Source organism: Ornithorhynchus anatinus, chromosome 9 (assembly GCF_004115215.2).
Source record: "Ornithorhynchus anatinus isolate Pmale09 chromosome 9, mOrnAna1.pri.v4, whole genome shotgun sequence".
Lineage (NCBI taxonomy): Eukaryota > Metazoa > Chordata > Mammalia > Monotremata > Ornithorhynchidae > Ornithorhynchus > Ornithorhynchus anatinus.
Genome location: NC_041736.1, coordinates 43,887,383 through 43,906,621, shown reverse-complemented (window position 1 = coordinate 43,906,621; position 19,239 = coordinate 43,887,383). Strand labels below are relative to the sequence as shown.

Sequence of the window (19,239 nt, the reverse complement as noted above, 5' to 3'; positions counted from 1 at the left end):
GACTGATATAACAGAATCGGTTGATATGTTCCCTGCCCACAGTGAGTTTATGATAAATGATTGCGAAAATAGCTGGAGTGCATGGCAAAAGAATAAATTGGGCATTTCATTGCTAACAGATAAATGACTGCATGATGGCCAGAACAATAAATTAAGTAGCAGTTAGATCATTCAACCAAAAATGGTCAGCGATATTACTCATTGTAAAAAACCACAATATAATTCAGGATGATAAAAATATAAACAAGGGGATTATGTGCATTTTGAAAAATGAAAATTCAAAGAACCAAAGAATAGAGAGAAAAAGAAGTCCCTGCCATGCAGTGCAAATCTGTAGCGTCAGTTGCAGTTAATTCCAAATTAAACAGTAAGCCATTCACCAAGTATAATTCAACAAGAATAAAGCAAGAGTACAAAAGTTCAAATTTTGTCAGAGTTTGAATCAGACATCACTATAGACTCTGAAATGTGGCTTTCAGGGTCATAGCCAGGAGCACATTTCATTAGCATACTTGGTCACGATTTTGCTGTTTTTAAAGAAATACTCTAAGTGAAAAAAGGTTTTGTGGTTTCAGCTGGCTTTTTGTATTCCTAGCTCAGCTGTGATTTAAAAAAATTTAAATACTGATGTTGCTCATGCTATTATAATTATTGCATGTGAAATAACTTTCCATTGGGTAAAATTTTCAGTGTTGTTTGGTCTGTGCTTTTGATTTTGGGGGGGGGTGTCGAGGTTTGTAATGACCTGTTTCCCAGTTAGACCTTTATTTGGAAATGTGGAGGAAGATCAGATATAGCTGAAAGGAAACTTGGAGTTCTAAGGGATTTTGGGGGATCGTCGATTAGAACGATATGGATGTCGCTCTTAATGGGGTCACTGGCTCATCATTAAAATATTTTTAGATTGGGAGCTCCAGAGGCCAGGGACTATGTCTAATTCGAATCTGTGTGTTTTTTCCCAGCATTTCTTACAGTGCTTTGCACAAAATAAATACTTATACTCCTAAACTGCCTCCCGACCACCAGAGTCGTCTAGCCTCACTCCAGACATTTGGATTTTCAGATAGACAAAGACACCTGGAAACTGAATGGAAACATCTATTAATCAGATATAGCTGAAAGCAGACTTGGAGTTCTAAGGGATTTTGGGGGATCGTCGATTAGAACGATATGGATGTCGCTCTTAATGGGGCCACTTGGCTCATCATTAAAATATTTTTTCTGTATATTCCTCTGTTATATTAGGTTTTAGGATTCAAAATTCCCAGTGGTAAAACCATCCACTTTCTGCTTAAACTTACCCATCTTTAAGGTCTCTTTATTCACCCTTCTCAGTATTGCAGATTTAGCTCTACTGTCTTCTGCACTGTTTCGGGACGACACACATCTCTGTCGCCTGTGAAGCTGAGATAAGAGTGAAGATTTGATAGTGATAAATAAAAATTTGCTGGAGGTACAAATAGGCAGATATTGATAGATCCTCATCCAAGTAGCTCTGGGCTCAAGGCGGCCTTGCCACGACAGCCTCATGGTCATCCCTTGGTACCAAATGCGTTCTAGCACGTGTATTTAACCTTCTCTAGATGGCAATTCAATTTATATTGCGTTTAGCTACCTTCAACATTGTAGACCACCCATCAGAAGAAAAGCATCAGAAAGTGCTGTATTTTTAATTTTTGGTCATTGCTTAATATGGTTTTTAGTGTAGAATGCACTTTGAGTTTAAAATTCACAAACAGATTTCGCCTCAGTCTCATTTTCATGTGACATAATAGTATGTTATTAGGAGAAGCAGCGTGGCTCAATGGAAAGAGCCCGGACTTGGGAGTCAGGTCATGGGTTTGAATCCCAGCTCTGCCACTTAGCTGTGTGACTGTGGGCAAGTCACTTCACTTCTCCGTGTCTCAGTTACCTTATCTGTAAAATGGGGATTAAGACTGTGAGCCTCACTTGGGACAACCTGATGACCCTGTATCTACCCCAGCCCTTAGAACAGTGCTCTGCACATAGAGCTTAACAAATGCCAACATTATTATTATTTTCCAGAAAACTACTGATTCATTGGTATGTGCACCCATGTTCACTAAAATGGCTGCAGCCTGGGTTCACTTGACCTCATTGACAAGAATTACCAATGGATTTGTAGAACTTCTTTCTCTGGAGTTTTGTGAAAGGTGATAATTTTCCTTCTGAAGTGGATTTCCTTCTGAAGTGCCTGAAGGGCGGATTTGGATAAAATCTGTCAACAATTTTTGTAGATTCGCAAAGCTTATACTCCATATGCAAAGTTTATATTACCTAACCCACGCTTTCCAGTGCCTCTTCTTCCTTAATTTATAGTTCTACTTCTTATTCTATTCTGTGGTTCCTATGACATAATAGTATGCTATTAAGTACTTGCATCTACCCCAACACAGCACATTATAAGATAATGAGATCCATCCCAGCCCGTCTCCCACACAGGGTTTACAGTTTATCTTTTCCTCATTTTACAGATAAGGAAGATGAGACTGTGACATTAAACGACTTGCCCAAGGTCACTCAGACCTGGGCCACTGATGACGCTGGGACACAAACCCTGACCTCCACGCCTGTCCTCTTTCCATTTGGCCGGGCTGCATATTCTCCAAATTCCACGCTAGCATTGCTTCCTATGAGAAGCAGTGTGCCTCAGTGGAAAGAGCACGGACTTGGGAGACAGAGGACGTGGGTTCTAATCCCACTTCTGCCACTTGACTAATGTGTGACCTTGGGCAAGCCACTTAACTTCTCTGTGCCTCAGTTACCTCATCTGGAAAATGGGGATTAAGACTGAGCCCCACGTGGGACAACCTGATTACCTTGTATCTACCCCAGCGCTTAGAACAGTGCGTGGCATTTAGTAAGCACTTAACAAATACCATTATTATTACTGTTGTTATTATTTTTAAAATCAAACAACAAAAAAGGGCCATGAAGGAAATGCAATCTAAACTAAATTTCTTTGTTATCCAAATGTTGGTTTATTGTTAGGCTTCATACTTCATTTCTCTTCTAATTTCTTTTCGACTGTATTTATCAGGGCACAGACTGAACAGGGACTGTGATATGATTTTTATCCTATCTACCCCCAGTGATTAACACAGTGCTTGGCAAATTGTAAGCACTTAACATATATTATTATTATCATTAGCAAGACAACTATTCTCTGTGGTCTTTTGATTCTAGTTTATTAAACTATTTTCCAGGATTCATACTTTTTGGTATCATATAGCAGATCTTCATAAAACCTAGCAATTTATTTGGAGTGCTGAGATCCTACAGTTTATAATAAAGTCATCTTAATCACTTATTTGGGCCATTTCATTGAAAAACCTAGATATGGTTTTGTTTTCCCATGGAGACTGGGCCTTTATGGACTACACCAACTTCTGTTCCTCAAGAGTGTACTCATTCAAGATCTTTCCAAATCACTTCTTCACCTTAGCTCTTCAACCACAAAGATTCCATCATTTTAGCTCAGAAGTATTCCAGGCTGTTTTGAAAAATTCCATTTTTCTTTCTCATTGTGAAAACAGGTGCAGAAAAGCTGATATGGCTGTCAAAAAGTACTCTTTAAAGACAAGAGATGTTAGATTTTTGTAGATGTTTTCCACATCTAAAGCACTTAAATCCTACATCTCAATTGAGGGTAATTTTGACAATAAAGTGAAAAATAATTTCAAATAGAATGTAGACTACATCTCCCAGGAGTATTCATAGATATTTTGGCTTTCTTTAAGGAAAATAATCAATTTTATTTCAAAATGTATTGATTTCTTTTCCTGGCTGTTTTATATAAAGTGGAGCATTTTCGTTTCTTTTGTTCACATTATTATAGTTTTAAGGGCTGTATTTTTTTTTTTTTAGCTTTACAGTTTACCTCTAGTGTTTTGGTTACCTTCCAACCTAGAGATTCTGTTTGTTCTTCTCAAATAGTAACGTTTTCACAACATGCATACTTTGTGGCCTTCTTAGTGGTACATCCCTATACCCATCTCTGGGATATTTGTAGAAGGTACTAGGACCTTGAGAATTTTTTTCATTATTTTTAATAACCCTCAAGCCCATGTTCTTTCTAAAATCTACTAAATTTGTCCACTAAAATCTTGTATTATCTCCAAGTTTTTGGTTCCCTCAGTCATGGAGTCTTCCATGAGTTTTATCAGAGATGTCTTCCATTCAAGGACCTGGCAGCTTTCATCACAAATTTCCACTACTCTTAACTACTCAACTAGTTCTCACGATTTGTTGTCCTGTAAAGTAATAAATGGGCCAAATTTTCTGCACCCTAATTAAAATTCCATTTCTCATGAATTCCTTAATCGAATGCAAGTCATTATGTGCTTTGTTGATTCTTAAGTGCAAAGATAATTGCAATGGGCAGCGTGAAAGTGGCTTGATTATTGCCTGTCGACTCTTGTGAATTCTAATAGGTCTAATTGCATAGCATCAATTCATCATCTCAGCACCACTTCTTTTTATTATTAGCTCTCCGAACTGTAATGTGCTCATAAAGAAGTGCTATGCTGTAGTATATCAGTGCTGACATGTTACCTGGCCTATTGTATTTTCAACTCTTACCTAATGCTACTATTAAAATTAAAAGTTTGTTATGAAATGCCCTTTTTCTGAAAGTAATTTTAAAATATTCCTTTCTGATGAAAGTAATTTTGTTCAATAATCTGCCTGTGAATTTTCATTTGAATTCCTTCTAAATGGTCACAAAGTTTCCTTGATATTTGGGTGTTAACTAGAGATTCCGACAAGCCTATTTTGATTGGGAAATACTACTGGCAAAGGAATTGCTCAACATGATTCCATATTGTAATAGCTAAACCATGAAAATAAGCTAAAGGTAGAGTGCCTATATAAATGATAAATTTCAAAGTAATGAATAGGAGACCCTAGTAATACGAAAAAAGGACTTCTCACTGATGGCCAATGTCAGCATACCAAGTACAGGACAAGAGTATATGCGTCAGAGCAAATCGTTCACATTATTCCATGCTGTGGGAAGAGAATAAGATTTGGGAGTAGATAATTTTTTTTTAATTGGAGATTGCATGAATTCAAATCAAGCATAGCCTTCGAGAAAGAGTGCATAATTCAAATTCCTTTATCATCATCAGTCGTATCTATTAATCACCTACTCTGTACAAAAGCTTTACCTATGTCAACTTGTCTACCAACTCTGTTATATTGTACTCTCCCAAGCTCTACACACAGTAAGTGCTCAATAAATATGATTTACATTTGAAGTCGCTGTAGTAATATAGTGTGAACAGGAGTAATTATGGTGCATATTTGTATAAAGCAGTTCTGTTTTGTTGCTGTCAAGGGAGTTAATCAAATGCAAGCTGTTGTACCCATGTAGTGTACCTTGATGAAGATGAAATTGTGTAAACTCATCTTTGGTCTTAATATCGCCCCTCCGAGCGCTTTAGGGGCAATCATCAAACACCTACTGAGTATCATTAGGTCAGTAGCACCGTGGTAATCAAAGGATTTTCCCAGGGAGATTGGATTGACGTATATGTTTTGCTGCTCTTTTTTTTAATGGTAATTGTTAAGTTCCTGGCACATAGTAAGCACTTTACCAAGCAGTGGGGTAGATACAAGATGATCAGATTTGACGCAGTCACAGTCCTACTTGGAGCTCACAATCTGTCAGAGGGAGAAGTATTAATCCCCATTTTACATATAACTGAGCCACACCGAAGTTAAGTGACTTGCCTTAAGTTACTCACTATACAAGTGGTTTTCGTTAGATATGGAGATGGATTGCAATCACTGGAGGTTCTTGAGGAGTGGGGAAATACAGACTGAATGCTTTTGTAGAAAAATTTATCCAGGCAACAGATTAAGCAGGAAACGTGTATGTTCTGTCCCACAACATTTTGCTCTCAGGCACTCAATAAGTATGGGTGCTGAAATACATTCTCTGAAGTATGTAGAGGAGATGAAATAGATGACTGTCGTTTGCCATCAGAATAAGACTATGTCTTATACGTCGAGGGGTCTGAATTTCATGCTTTAAGTAGGAGAAATAAGAATGAGAGTAAGAAATATGCAGGTTGACTTTAGACCAGTCAATCCATCATGAAGTGCTTACTGTGTGCAGAGCACTGTACTGAGCACCACGGAGATTACAGTTCAGCAGTGTTGACAGACATGATCCCTGCCCCCAAGGGGCTTACAGGCTAGAGGGAATGCATTGATAACATTGATATCATTGATAACATTGTTTCCCCCCAAAGCCCTTGAATAGTGGCATAAATCCTAGGAAAGAATAACACAAAGCTCCTTTGGTTAACACTGGAATGGTCTTTCTTATTTTCATTAAAGTGTGTAAAATATTGCTACTTTAAGAGATTTACTGCGGGTCAACAGAACCTTTAATCCAGAGCATTGTCCAAAGAACTCTTACAGTGCAATCATTGACTCAGTTATTGTCTCTGCTCTGGGGGCCTTGGATTCAACTACTCCTTCAGATTGTTACAATGCTATCAGGATGTGTCACTGATACTATTCACACTGTGGCTAAAATGCAATAAAGCCGAGTGGCTTTGGAAGATAACTCAGCTGTTTAATTTGTTTTCTGTTTTGAAATAGGTTGAGGCAAGTAAGTTCCTATCAATCCTTACGTTGCCTTTGAAGTTGATTTTGAAAATGCATCTTTTTCAATTCAGGCTTTTGAAAATACCTTTTTAATGAAAACTAATAGTTACATATCTAAAAACAGCTCTACCGGCGTGAATATTCTGTTCCTCTAATGAAATTACATTGGGGCTGACGCATGGCAATTTATTTTCATCCCAAAATGGATGTAAACTGGGCAAAATCTTTATTAAGATCAGGACTTAAAAGGAATGGCATTGGGCAGCATTGGCCCCAGCTGTGCTTTTTCTGTTTCCTTCATTAATGTTTTTTCTTTTGCCAGAAAATGAGTAGGAGGATGTCAGGTTTTATAAAGTGACTATTGTCCTTTGCTGCTGAATTGTTTCTGACCCATAGTGACTCCATGGACACATGTTTTCCAGAATGCCCTATCTCAATCGACAATCGTTCTGGTAGTGTATCCTCACAGTCTTCTTGGAAAGAGCATGGGCTTAGGAGTCAGAGGTCATGGGTTCTAATCCCGGCTCCGCCACCTGTCAGCTGTCTGACGATGGGCAAGTCATTTAACTTCCAGTGCCTCAGTTCCCTCATCTGTAAAATGTGGGTTAAGACTGTGAGCCTCAGGTGGGACAATCTGATTAACCTGTATCTACCCGCTTAGAACAGTGCTCGGCACATAGTAAGCGCTTAAATACCAACATTATTATTATCATTATTATTAAAAATACGGAAGTGGTTTAGCTTTGACCCTTAGCAGATTGCCTTCCACTCACTAGCCACTGCCAAGCTAGGAATGGAATGGGTATGCCTATGTTTGATTGTCCCTCCCTTAGCCAAGGTGGCTAGAGTACTGGAAATCCCCCAGGTGCCATCCTGAGCTGGGGAAAGTGACTATTATGAAAGAATTATTCTATAACTTTGGAAAAGACCTTAGAAAATAGAATAGTCCTACAATTAAGAAAATCTGTTTATTTTGAGTTAGCAAGTATCTTTGTTGCAGAAAAACTGAATTTGATTTAGGCTGGCTTTAGGAGAAGCATTAACTGGTGAAACAACTTAAAGAAGCTGGATGTGTTTTGAGTGGTGGAATTAGGACTCCCAGTCCCTGCACAGATGGGATACCACTAACCCCTTACAGATCTTTAACTTTGTTTAAAAAAAAAGCCAGATGTCCTCTTGAACCAAACTCTATCAACTTTCTAAAAACCATGCTAGCTTTTTAAATTCTGTCTGCTTCCTTTTCTAGGGACGCATCACTGTATAGCATACTGCTTTGTAGTAGAATTGAATGGCAATTCTGATGAAAATATTTGGTTTTCAGGAGTGTTTTCCTGCTGGTGTACAGCCTCGGTTTTATTCCGGTTTATTGCCAGTCCAGAGTGCAGCACTGAATACGCAGAGCAAGTGATAGTCACTTGAATATCTTCTCGCATAAGTTCTTCAGGAGTACGGTAGTAAGCATCTGGCCGTAACTGCCTAGTTCATGAGTGACAAATACTTCCCTTCCTTGGACGTGGCCGTTGTTAACGTTGAAATGTAAGGTTTTGATCTTCTTTGGCACAATGGTTATTTTTTAAAATGGATTCGCTACTATTGCACCACAAAATTCAAGTTCTCCAGTGTGTAGCGGTGAGCCGATGTTGAGTTTTTTTGGGGGGGAAAATGTCCTAAAATGTCCTTGCCTCATGCAACTCAACTGATGGGAAATGCATGATCAAATCATAAATTGTGTTCTCTTCTGGGGGGAAAGATGTAGTTTTTGAACTAAACAGTGATTAACTTTCTTGAAGTGTTTTGAACATATTAATTAGAAGTGCCAAACTTGGACCTTTTTGAGCACAGTCTAGAAGATTGTCATCTTCAAGACTAGAGCCTCGTCAATAGCACTTTTCTTGAAAATGTCCTTTTACTCACTTTAAACTTCACCCACTCTCACACATACTGTTGAATGCCAGAAGTGCCATACTTTTTATTCACTTCCACCTGGGCTCATATGTTTTTCCTATTCATTATAAATCAGTGAAAAGCTGGGGATTGCCTAGGATTTTTTGAAGCTTGCAACAGCTGTTATGAGATCCCAAGTTGTTGGAAATACTCTATTGTATTGCAAATGCCCTTTCCCCTTGATTCTCCACTCAATCTCATAGGTTCTCTAAAGGCTTTTCCTCGGGGATGTCGCTTATGTATTCTGTCCACAGTATTGTTAATTAAAAAGTACACACATGGACCAATGATACAGGGTGGACCTATTTCATCTGAGAGAGTGAGATTTTTAATGGATCATTTTACACTGCATGGCAGGAAGCAGATTAATAATTTAAGACAAGCATATTTCTTATTTTGTTCAGAATAAGACTTTTTGTGGAAATGGTTCAAATGATCTTTTTTTTACCAAGCTTTAAGAACTAATTAAAGTTTTGAAGTTCATGAAGCAGAAGGCTTCTTGTCGGGAGTATGGTGCCCAAAATGCGGCCATATTCTCAATTTGCTGTGAAGAGAATCGAAACTTAAATCGAGGCATTCTTGTTCTACTAAAGCCTAGACCCCTTGTTATACATTTTTTTTGGCTGAAAAGTGCAAAGTCTGATAATATACTGTAATCATAAATGGAGATTACAAGGAATATGAAGAAAAAAAAGTCTTCCAAAGCCAAACGGCTAAAAGGAAAAATGATCACCCAGGAAAATAGAAAACCAAATAACGAAATTAAAAACCAAAACCTACTATAAGGATAGTTTGAGCATATACTAATTTAAACTAGGTAACTGCAATATTTCTTTGAAATTGAAAGGCATCCATTTATACTTTTGAAAAGAGATATTGGTGGATAAAAAGAATTAGGCAAGAGACTAGTGGGTGATGGCTTAACTTCAGTTAGCAGATGTCTATCACAGATTGAATAGTCACATTTGATGTACAACTGAGTGAATCTCAAAACAGAATGTGATCAAGCTGAGCACATTTGTATATCAAAGCATTGGCCTACATACAGTAAGCATGGCAACATTCAGCATACTACTCTTCTGGGAGGTAATTCAATTTTCCATTAACGGAACTTCCCATATTCCTTTTCAGGCCTACACGGAGAAGTTCTTATTATATAAATCAACTGGTAAAATTTGCAAAATGGACATCTTAATGCTCTGACTCGTTATCCTATCCCTTTTTTAAATTCAATTTAAATACAGTACATTGGCTTCCTCCTTAAAATTCATACAATTCAAATTATGATTGACGGTAGGGCTCGGAATCATTATGTAGTTTTTTTAGATGGACCAATTATGGCTATGAATACACAAATGGAGTGAATGAAAGAAATGTGTAATTGATTCTATACTTAGTCTGACAGTTCATTAACAGTTTGAATGTGGTGTAGTTGCTTCTCCAGTGGGAGAAGGAGAGAAACTTATTTGTACTTTCCCATTTGTTCAAAAATGCATTATGCTAATTTTTTTTTTTTTTTTGGTGAAATGCTTTTGTTGCTTGGGTTATAAAGGACAAGAATGAGATATTTGTAAATTACATTGATACCCTCTGCATTTATTTCACATCACACAATCACACATTTCTCAATTTACACTCTGAGAAATGAAAGTTGTCTTTCTCCTTCTATCAGCCTTCCCTCTGACACCCCCTTGGATAAGCATCATTTCCCTGGATAAAAGAGTGGGGAAATGGCTTGAAAACAAAAAGGAATGATTTATGGACTGATTTACTTAATGAAAGAGACTGAGAAAACAAGGGCCATTTGTCTTCCCACACTTTCCTATGATGTGGCAGAATAGCACATGCAGTTTCATTTTTCATCACTCTTCAAGGGGCTACATTTGAAATGGTGATTAAATGTGCAAATTGCATTTCTCTTTACCACTGTTACCGTGCAGTGGCTGGAACTGTTTTAAATACATAAGGGTCTGCTTGGCCCAGACATCATAGTGGACACTGCAGTGAAAAATAATTGCCTATGCTGCGTGTGGATAAAAGGCACTATTTTGTGATAACTGGATCTTACTACGTCCTTTTCAGAGGGGCCCTTGTCACGTGGTTATGAATCCGCAGGCCAAATAAAAGAGTACTACAATAATTCACAATTATCGATTCCAGTCACCCAGCTGGTTTCAAATATATCTTGCTTCAATAAAATTTCAGTTCTGTTACTCCATATGGCAATCCTAATTTGTCGCAACTATAGAACTGATCCCCTTTTAAAAGAGTTCATTCATTCAAGGAGTTGGGCACCAATAGTATATCTAATTATAACATCATGACGGTGGTCCCTCGTTCATTCCCACACTTGATACAAGCTTTGTTTTTCATCCCATCTGTGTGGTGATTAGTATATTATTTTGCTCCTTCAAATCCCTGGCAGTCCAGTTGAAAGTGCCTAGAGTTTCCCCAGCTTATGCTTCTCTCTGCTGTAGACCCCTAGCTACAGCATCGTTTATTAATTCTTCTTCAGTCAGTCCGTGGTATTATTTATTGAGCGCTGACCGTGTACAGAACACTGTACTAACTGTTTGGAACAATACGATGCAGTAGAGTTGCTAGATCCGCTTGGTACAGTGCTTTGCACACAGTGAGTGTTCAGGAAATACAATTCTTGGCCCCCAAGGAGCTTCCAGTCTAGAGGGAGAGGCAGACATTAAAATAAAAATACAGATATGTAACAGAAGTGCTTTGGAGCTGAATGTGGGGTGAGTACCAGGGGCTAAAAGGGTACAGAGCCAAGTGCATAGGTGATACAGAAGAGATAAGGGCAAGAGGAAATGAGGGTTTAGTTAGAGAAGGCCTCTAGGAGGAGATTAGATATCCTTGAAGTTGGATTGAGAACTAAGGAAAAAAAGAGGCAAGAATTTAGAGCCACCTCACCAACAGATGTTTCCATGAATGATATTTGAGTGGTTACTGTGTTCAGAGCACTATACTAAGTATTTGGACATTTAAATGTTCCTTAAGCTAGGCACAGGAAGCCAGTACAATGATGGAGTGGGTTGGATGAGAGAGGGGTCAAGCTTTTAGACGGGGAAAAGAGCCCGGTGAGTAGCTAGCAGAATTTCTCCAGGTTTGGATGATGGCGGGGATGCTAGATTAGTGAGGTTTGTACGACTGGGCTCCTGCCTGACCTATTCTGAATGAGGAGTAGAAATACCTACCTTCCTACATCCAGTAGAGGGTCTGGCCGGATTCCAAAAGGAAGCACTACAGAAGCACTGATAAACAGAGCTGAGATGTTTTCACAGAGAGAATGATGTCCAGCAACTAATGTTTAATCAAAATTATAATGGAAATGAATAAAAAAGGGTCATTCAGACGGTGATTCATGAACTGAGACTTGTAAAGGCTCTTTACCAGGTGCTCAGGCCAGCCCTCAGAGCACATGGACACTTTTGCTCAAAGGTTCTTACTAGGAAAATGGATGGAATCATAAATCCCAGAAGAAAGTCCTTTTATCACTAGTCTATTGTACCAAAAGTAGTAGTTAAGCAGATAGAGAAAGCTGTCCACATAATTTCATAGGTCAGATTTGGTGCAAAACAGGGCCAGGTATTTTCTTAAAAAGATTCCAAGAAGAGAGACTGAGCAATCTTTTATAAAGGCTTTGCTCCACCCCAGAGATGAGGAAAGCTTTCCCCTCTTGCAGGAAAGGCAAACTCCTCCCAGAAAGACCCAATGGCTACTGGAAAATGGAAGAAATTTGACCCTTTAGCTTCCTGGGTTTCTCTCCTTTCCTTTCCAGAAAATCCCTCCTCACTAACTTTCAGTGAATCCTTTCTGGGGTTTGAGTGAACCGATGATATTTAAGTACTTACTCTGGGCAGAGCACTGTACTAAATAATAATAATAACGGTATTTGCTAAGCGCTTACTATGTGCCAGGCACTGGACTAAGCACTGGGGTGAATACAGGCAAATTGGGTTGTACACAGTCCCTGTCCCACGGAGGGCTCACAGTCTCCATCCCCATTTTACAGATAAAGTAATAATAATAATAACGTTGGTATTTGTTAAGCTCTTACTATGTGCCAAGCACTGTTCTAAGTTCTGGGATAGATACAGGGAAATCAGGTTGTCCCACGTGAGGCTCACAGTCTTCATCCCATTTTACAGATGAAGTAACTGAGGCACAGAGAAGTTAAATGATTTGCCCAAGGTCACACAGAAGACAAGTGGTGGAGTGGGATTAGAACCCATGACCTTCTGACTCCCAGTCCTGTGCTACTATTAAACACTTGGGAGAGGACAGTGGAGTACGGAGAGACAAAACCTGTTCTCGAGGAACTTATGATTGAGTACACAATGTATAAAAGAAATGATCCATATGAGAGGTTAAATTCTTTTATTGAAAAAAGAAAACTAACTACCAACCTAAATCTCCTCATTCTTTGGATAAAGAGATAATCAGCGTCTTGCTAGTGTCATCGAGATATAGTTATTATGCAATGATTAAAGTTTTGTTTGTATAAAAATTCATTAGCACTATGAACAATTAAAATAGTGGAGGTAATTTCCTTTAGAGCCTACATTGATTTACCAACAGCTTTGTAAGCCTGAGAGGTCATCATATTAGTCAGTAGGACCACCTGATTGTGGAGGCTGTAAATGCAGTGCACCAAATCTTAGACAGCATTCAATATCTGGATTATAGAAATGGGTGATAGTTTCCATGTGCAGGTTTATTCTCAGGTTTGTTTATGGCCATCTAGTCTACCTAAGATCTGAGTACCTTAAAATTCAATCTTCATCAGGGTGGAAGCACCAGCTTTTACCTTTTTAGACCCTAGCAAACAGTTAATAAGTGGGACAGAGATCGTTTTTGTTTGTGATAAAGCTTAAAGATTGGGGTTCTTACTTGTTTCTTGATCCAACCACTGCTTGCATGACTGTGGATGGCAAGTATCTGATGCTGTAGTCCTCATGGCTTTCTTTATTCGATAAGGGAAATGTGGTAATACTTTCCCATACTGAGGATAGTGGATACTTCCAGTGGTTTTGGATCCCTGGATGAAAGCTGAAATTTAAGTGTTAACTAGCTGTATTGTTGCTAAATTTTCTGAAGTCCCTTCATTCTCCAGAAAGGCCTTATTTACCATTGGCTTAAAGCACTCAATCACCTTGTCCACGTAAATTGACTGTAAAGTCATTCTGCTCAGGGAATATGTCGAATCCCGGCTCTGCCGCTTGTCAGCTGTGTGACTGTGGGCAAGTCACTTAACTTCTCTGTGCCTCAGCTCCCTCGTCTGTAAAATGGGGATTAAGACTGTGAGCCTCATGTGGGACGATCTGATTACCCTGTATCTACCCCAGCGCTTAGAACAGTGCTCTGCACATAGTAAGTGCTTAACAGATACCCACATTATTATTATTATCATTGCGTTCCGTGCTCCGTGAATACCACTGATCGACTCACAGCCGTCAGTATAGAGCAGGAAGAAGTATTGCCTAGTGGAAAGAGCACAGGCCTGGGAGTGAGGGGACCTGGATTCTAATCTTGGTTCGGCCACTTGCCTAGGGTACTTCACTTGGCTGCAGAAGGGTTGCCAAACTAGTCAACTGCTTCTCATGTCCACCTGAGCATCCTCTGACTTATGGCCAGACACTTGGTGTATCCATAGGCTCTGTTGAGCATCCCAGGGCAGGCTTTATTGACGTAAGTATCCAGAGGCTTCCCAGTGCAGTCCGTACATGTCATTTGTTCTGCTGGGGCAGTGGGACTCAGGTGGGCTTGGCTCAGCCAAAGGAGTCGGGAACCTAGCTCCCTTTCTTCAGTGTTAACTTTGGACCGTATTCTGTTTTCTAGTTTTGCCTAATTTTTGCCTCACTGGAAACTGAGCAGATTGATTTGAAGACACAAAATTGGATTAATAATAATAATAATGATGTTAGTATTAAGTGCTTACCATGTGCAGAGCACTGTTCTGAGCTCTGGAGTATACAGGGTAATCAGGTTGTCCCACATGAGGCTCACAGTCTTAATCCCCATTTTCCAGATGAGATAAATGAGGCACAGAGAAGTTAAGTGACTTGCCCACAGTCACACAACTGACAAGTGGCAGAGTCGGGATTCAAACCCATCACCTCTGACTCCCAAGCCCGGTCTCTTTCCACTGAGCCACGCTGCTTCACTAATGTCTTAGAAGTATAACCTGTCTTTCTTCAATCTCCATACTAAGGAGATTGTTCCTAAGGTATAGGCTTTGGTAATAAAAATAATAATTATGATATTTACACATTCACTATGTGCTGGGATGGGTAGGAGTCAATCAGGTGGAACACAGTCCCTTTCCCATATGGATTTCCCAGTCTAAGTAGGGGGAAGAATGGGTACTCAATCCCCATTTTACAGATGAGGAAACTAGGGCACAGAGAAGCTGTGACTTTTCCAAGGTCTCATGGCAGACAAGTGGAGGAACTGATCCTCCATGCACCCTGTTTTCACTAAGCAACACTACTTTCTATCCTTTAATAAATGCATTTTTCAAAAAAGCAAATTTTCAAAATAATGGCAATTATTGAGCATTTGTATGGTGCTGAGCATTATACTAAGTACTGGGGTGATTAGAAAATAAGTGAATTGAGGCCCCATCCCTGTCCCATAAGGGCCTCACAATCTCACTGGGGAAGGACAGACATTTAGAAAAGAAAAATTACAAACAGAAAAGGAGCACTTGGGAATCGAAGAGCATGTGAACATATATATCTTCCTTGGGGAGAGCAGTCCTCATGATTTTCTCCGTTCCAGACACAGTCCTTGTTTTCAAACCACCAAAGCTTCCTCGACTTTCTGCCTTTTCAAAGGCTCCGCATTCAATGGTTTCTCAGTTTCTGATTTGTGAAGGGGTGGAGTCCGGGCTCTCACAGTGACTGGCAGGCGGAGGGAAGCTGTTCGCGTCTGAAGAAGACAGTGCAAATATCAGGGCACATAGAGGCATGGCAGCTTTAATTTCGTTCGATGGCAGTAGACAGCGATGTATGTTTTTAAGTTAAACAAAATTTTTCCCCAAACCTGGATGAAATTCAACAGGGACATGTGTAAGACCGTATTACCCCTTCCACAGTATAGATTGAGAAAAGACAGTATAAGCATATATGTAGGAGAAAAAGATCTGGAAGCTTAAATGACCATAAGATGAATATTCATTCAATGGTATTTATTGAGTGCTTACTATGTACAGAGCACTGTACTGAGCGCTCGGAATGTACAATATGAAACAGTAACCAATACAGTGCTGCTATTAAGGAAGCCAGAATGACAGTTTGGTATTGAGTTAACAAGAATATGTTGGACAAGAGAGGGAAAATCTTCCATCTACTATAGTCAGCCATGGATCACATTTTTAAGAGCATGTTGAAGACCTGGAGAAGGTCTATAGAAAACAAATCAAAATAAGTAGAAAAGCATTTGCATGAAGAAAATTAAGGGATTTAGGCTGGTTTAGAACTTCATCTTCCCTTCATATCTGACAGACCACCACTCACCCCATCTTCAAAGTCCTTCTAAAGTCTTACCTCCTCCAGGAAACCTTCCCCGACTAAATTCTCCCTCCCTCCCTCCCTCCCTCCCGCCCCGACCCTTTCGTTCCATCTGGCCTCCCTTTGGTGTGTCACCAATGCAGTTTAAGCCCATATTTACCCCATCCGCTTAGCACTTGGGTATAAACTCCTTGAGGACAGGGATTGTCTGTACCAACTCACTGTACTCTCCAAAGGCCTTAGTACAGTGCTCTGCACACAGTGAGCACTAATAAATATCACTGATGGATTACTAAAAGGTTAAGGGATAAGTTAAAACTGTCTTCAAGTCTGTGAAGAATTTTCTTAGAAAGATGCTAACTAGTAGTTCCCTCTATCCACAGAGGGCAAAGCTAAGAGGAAACACGTTTTAAATGTTGAAGAAGAGAATTCACCTGGGTAAAAGAAATACATTTTTGACTGTAAACATGAGAAAAAAATCAAACCAGATTATTAAGAGAAATAACTACATCTTTAGGAAATTTAAAAATGACTAGAATACCATTTGTTCTGAATTCTTTAGTTATTCACTTGCCTAAAGCAGAAGTAGTCTTGATCAACCGATCTTTTCCAGCTCTTTGGCTATGTTCTCTTCTTTCTCTCATTTGGGGCAGTGAAAAAGTAAAATGTGAGTTATAGGTAGTGATAAGGTGACCCAAATTCTACTTATAAAAGAACTGGATAGGAGACTGGAAGCATTTTAGTTTTGAGTTTCCTTGCCTTGAAGGGTATTGCTGTAGAATATTGAAAGAAGCTTTCACCATCAGGCTGGAATTTATTATTTGACCAATTTATATTTTTATATAATGTAAGGATGTAAGTATATGTGGAGGGAACCAGCAGCCAGGAGGAAAAGTGTGAGCAAAGGGTCAGAGGTGGTGCAGTGAGAATGTGTCCTTTCAAGGAAGGGAGAGCAAGAACTGGAGTATTGTTGGAGAGGAGAATAGGTAGGTAAGAGGGCCATTTCCACTTGATTTGGAGACAAATGGAAAACCCCTGGAGGTATTTAAGGCAGGGAGAGATGCAGATTTTCATCTGTGACTAGGCCTATAGGTGCCAAGAAACACAATATGTAGAATAAATTGAAAATATTAGTCACGTGAAATGTGAACGTGCATCTCAAATCTTATTTCTTCACTCTGTGTTTGCAGATGTCATCCATACTGTGGGTCCCATAGCGAGGGGACATATCGGTGACACTCAAAGAGAAGACCTGGCAAGTTGCTATAAATCTTCTCTCAAGCTGGTACAAGAAAATAACATCAGATCAGTGGTAAGTGCTGTACAAGAAAAGAATCTATTATATTTTACATTAACTGCCTCTTGTATCATTTGAAAAAGACATTTTGAGGGGTGGGAGCTTTCTCTTTCCTTCTGCATTTTATTACTTGTGGGAGGAATTTTATTCTCTTTAGGTTATCTAGTTCATCTGTCTGTCTCAAGGTGAAATGGCCCAAAAAATACCAAATATATAGTTGACTTACCTATTTGGAAGGAAGGATGAAAAGTGCTTCCATACAGGGACGGACAGAGAGATTATTTTGGGGTCCACAGATACTGAAATTATTGCTGCCCCTTCATTGATTTAAGTATCCAATTTTACGTTATCATAAAATATTATGAAATTACTCTGAAAAGTGTACACAGCAAGGGAATTTGAGCAGTCATAAGAGACTGATTAAAGAAATTCATGTTCACACACTTTTTGATCACATAAATGTCATCTTGTTTATTTTGCAACATGTTGATATGTTCCATAGGGCTCAAATTGCAATTGAAAGTAATGTTTAAGTATACCTTATATTGTACTGAACATATTTTTTCACTTTTTGATATTTGTTTCTGAAAAAATTCCCCACCACACTCTTTGTTTAGACCCAGGCCACTAAGGGACTTTTCAAAAATCCTTCATATGTGTTTTCATATCTAATCATCAGGCCTCTTTAGGTACACCTTGAAAAATAAATTGGAAGGAAATAAGGTGGGAATAAGCATAGGGTGGATATTTGGTGAATTTTCTATAAATGAGAAGTTATAGAAATATCATGAAGTTCTTCAGTGTCCAGTTAATAAAATACTGGAATATAATTCCAAAGACTGCTATGGGGTTTCCGTTTCTGGAGATGTTGCAGGAAAAATATAGGCACCAACAATTTAGGAATTCAATTTCCTGCCCTAAATCCTGTTATTTTATAGTTGAGAACCAGGGATATGGGCAAATAATTGTTTATTTTAAAGAGTTAAGAACCAAGTTGAAAGCATTTGGTATGATTTTAAGTTGATCACACATGCTGTGTAAATGAAACTATCTGAGTAAATAGCCCTCCAGTAACACAAGTATTATGTTTCTGAAGATCTCCATGTTAATGGAAATCTCACATGCTAGTACTTGCATCTTGATGGTCGCTGTTCAAAAGCTCATGGCCATTTCTTCTGAAATTGTATTGTCATATCTGTACAGTGAGCCACTGTTGAAAGAACATTCCCCAAATAGTGTTCTATGGAAAATGCACAATGAAAGTACAGAGAATAAGGGAATTGACCATTCAATGTAAGATGCATAATTCTTTAGTCGTGCCCATTCCAGATGCTACTTTTCATACCTGATTCTATTTAGAAGCATTCTTTCATTTTTAATATGAAAATTTTCACCAGTAAAATCTGCAGACCTTATTGAATTTGAATTACTGTTTCACCAACCTCTGGACATTGAACTTGGCTACAGTTTGCTTTTTCAATTGGCAGATTTTTTGAATTATGAATTCATAGTATTGTACCCTACAGGGAAAAATAGATCCTGAGAAGTCAGTTTGTGGGGAAAAAACATCACAGCAAACTCAGACTGAGCTACTGATTAGTTAAATTGGTCCTCAAGAAGAAAACCTGAAAGTAAAAATGGTGTGGGCTCTCGAGAAGTAATTAAGATATTGTCAATATGGCTATTGATTGCGAAGCAAGGCCAGGAATGCTTGAAAGATGGCTATATGTGCAAATCTTGAGGCCCGCTTGATATGGATCCCAGAGCCATATGAGAATCAGCTAATGAATTCGCTGCACGCTGGCAATTAGTTTTAAAAAGCTTTGTAGAAGC

General features: G+C 38.9%; 1 protein-coding gene across 6 annotated transcripts in view; it reads left to right on the top strand.

The window, feature by feature from the left end:
* Positions 1–19,239, top strand: part of MACROD2 (mono-ADP ribosylhydrolase 2) — a 1,182,461-nt gene that overhangs the window by 642,313 nt on the left and 520,909 nt on the right. For all 6 annotated transcript variants that reach the window (XM_029072595.2, XM_029072594.2, XM_029072593.2 and 3 more), the window contains exon 6: positions 17,300–17,421. In XM_029072595.2, coding sequence (XP_028928428.1) covers positions 17,300–17,421 — 122 coding nt within the window. The remainder of the gene's footprint in view (positions 1–17,299; positions 17,422–19,239) is intronic.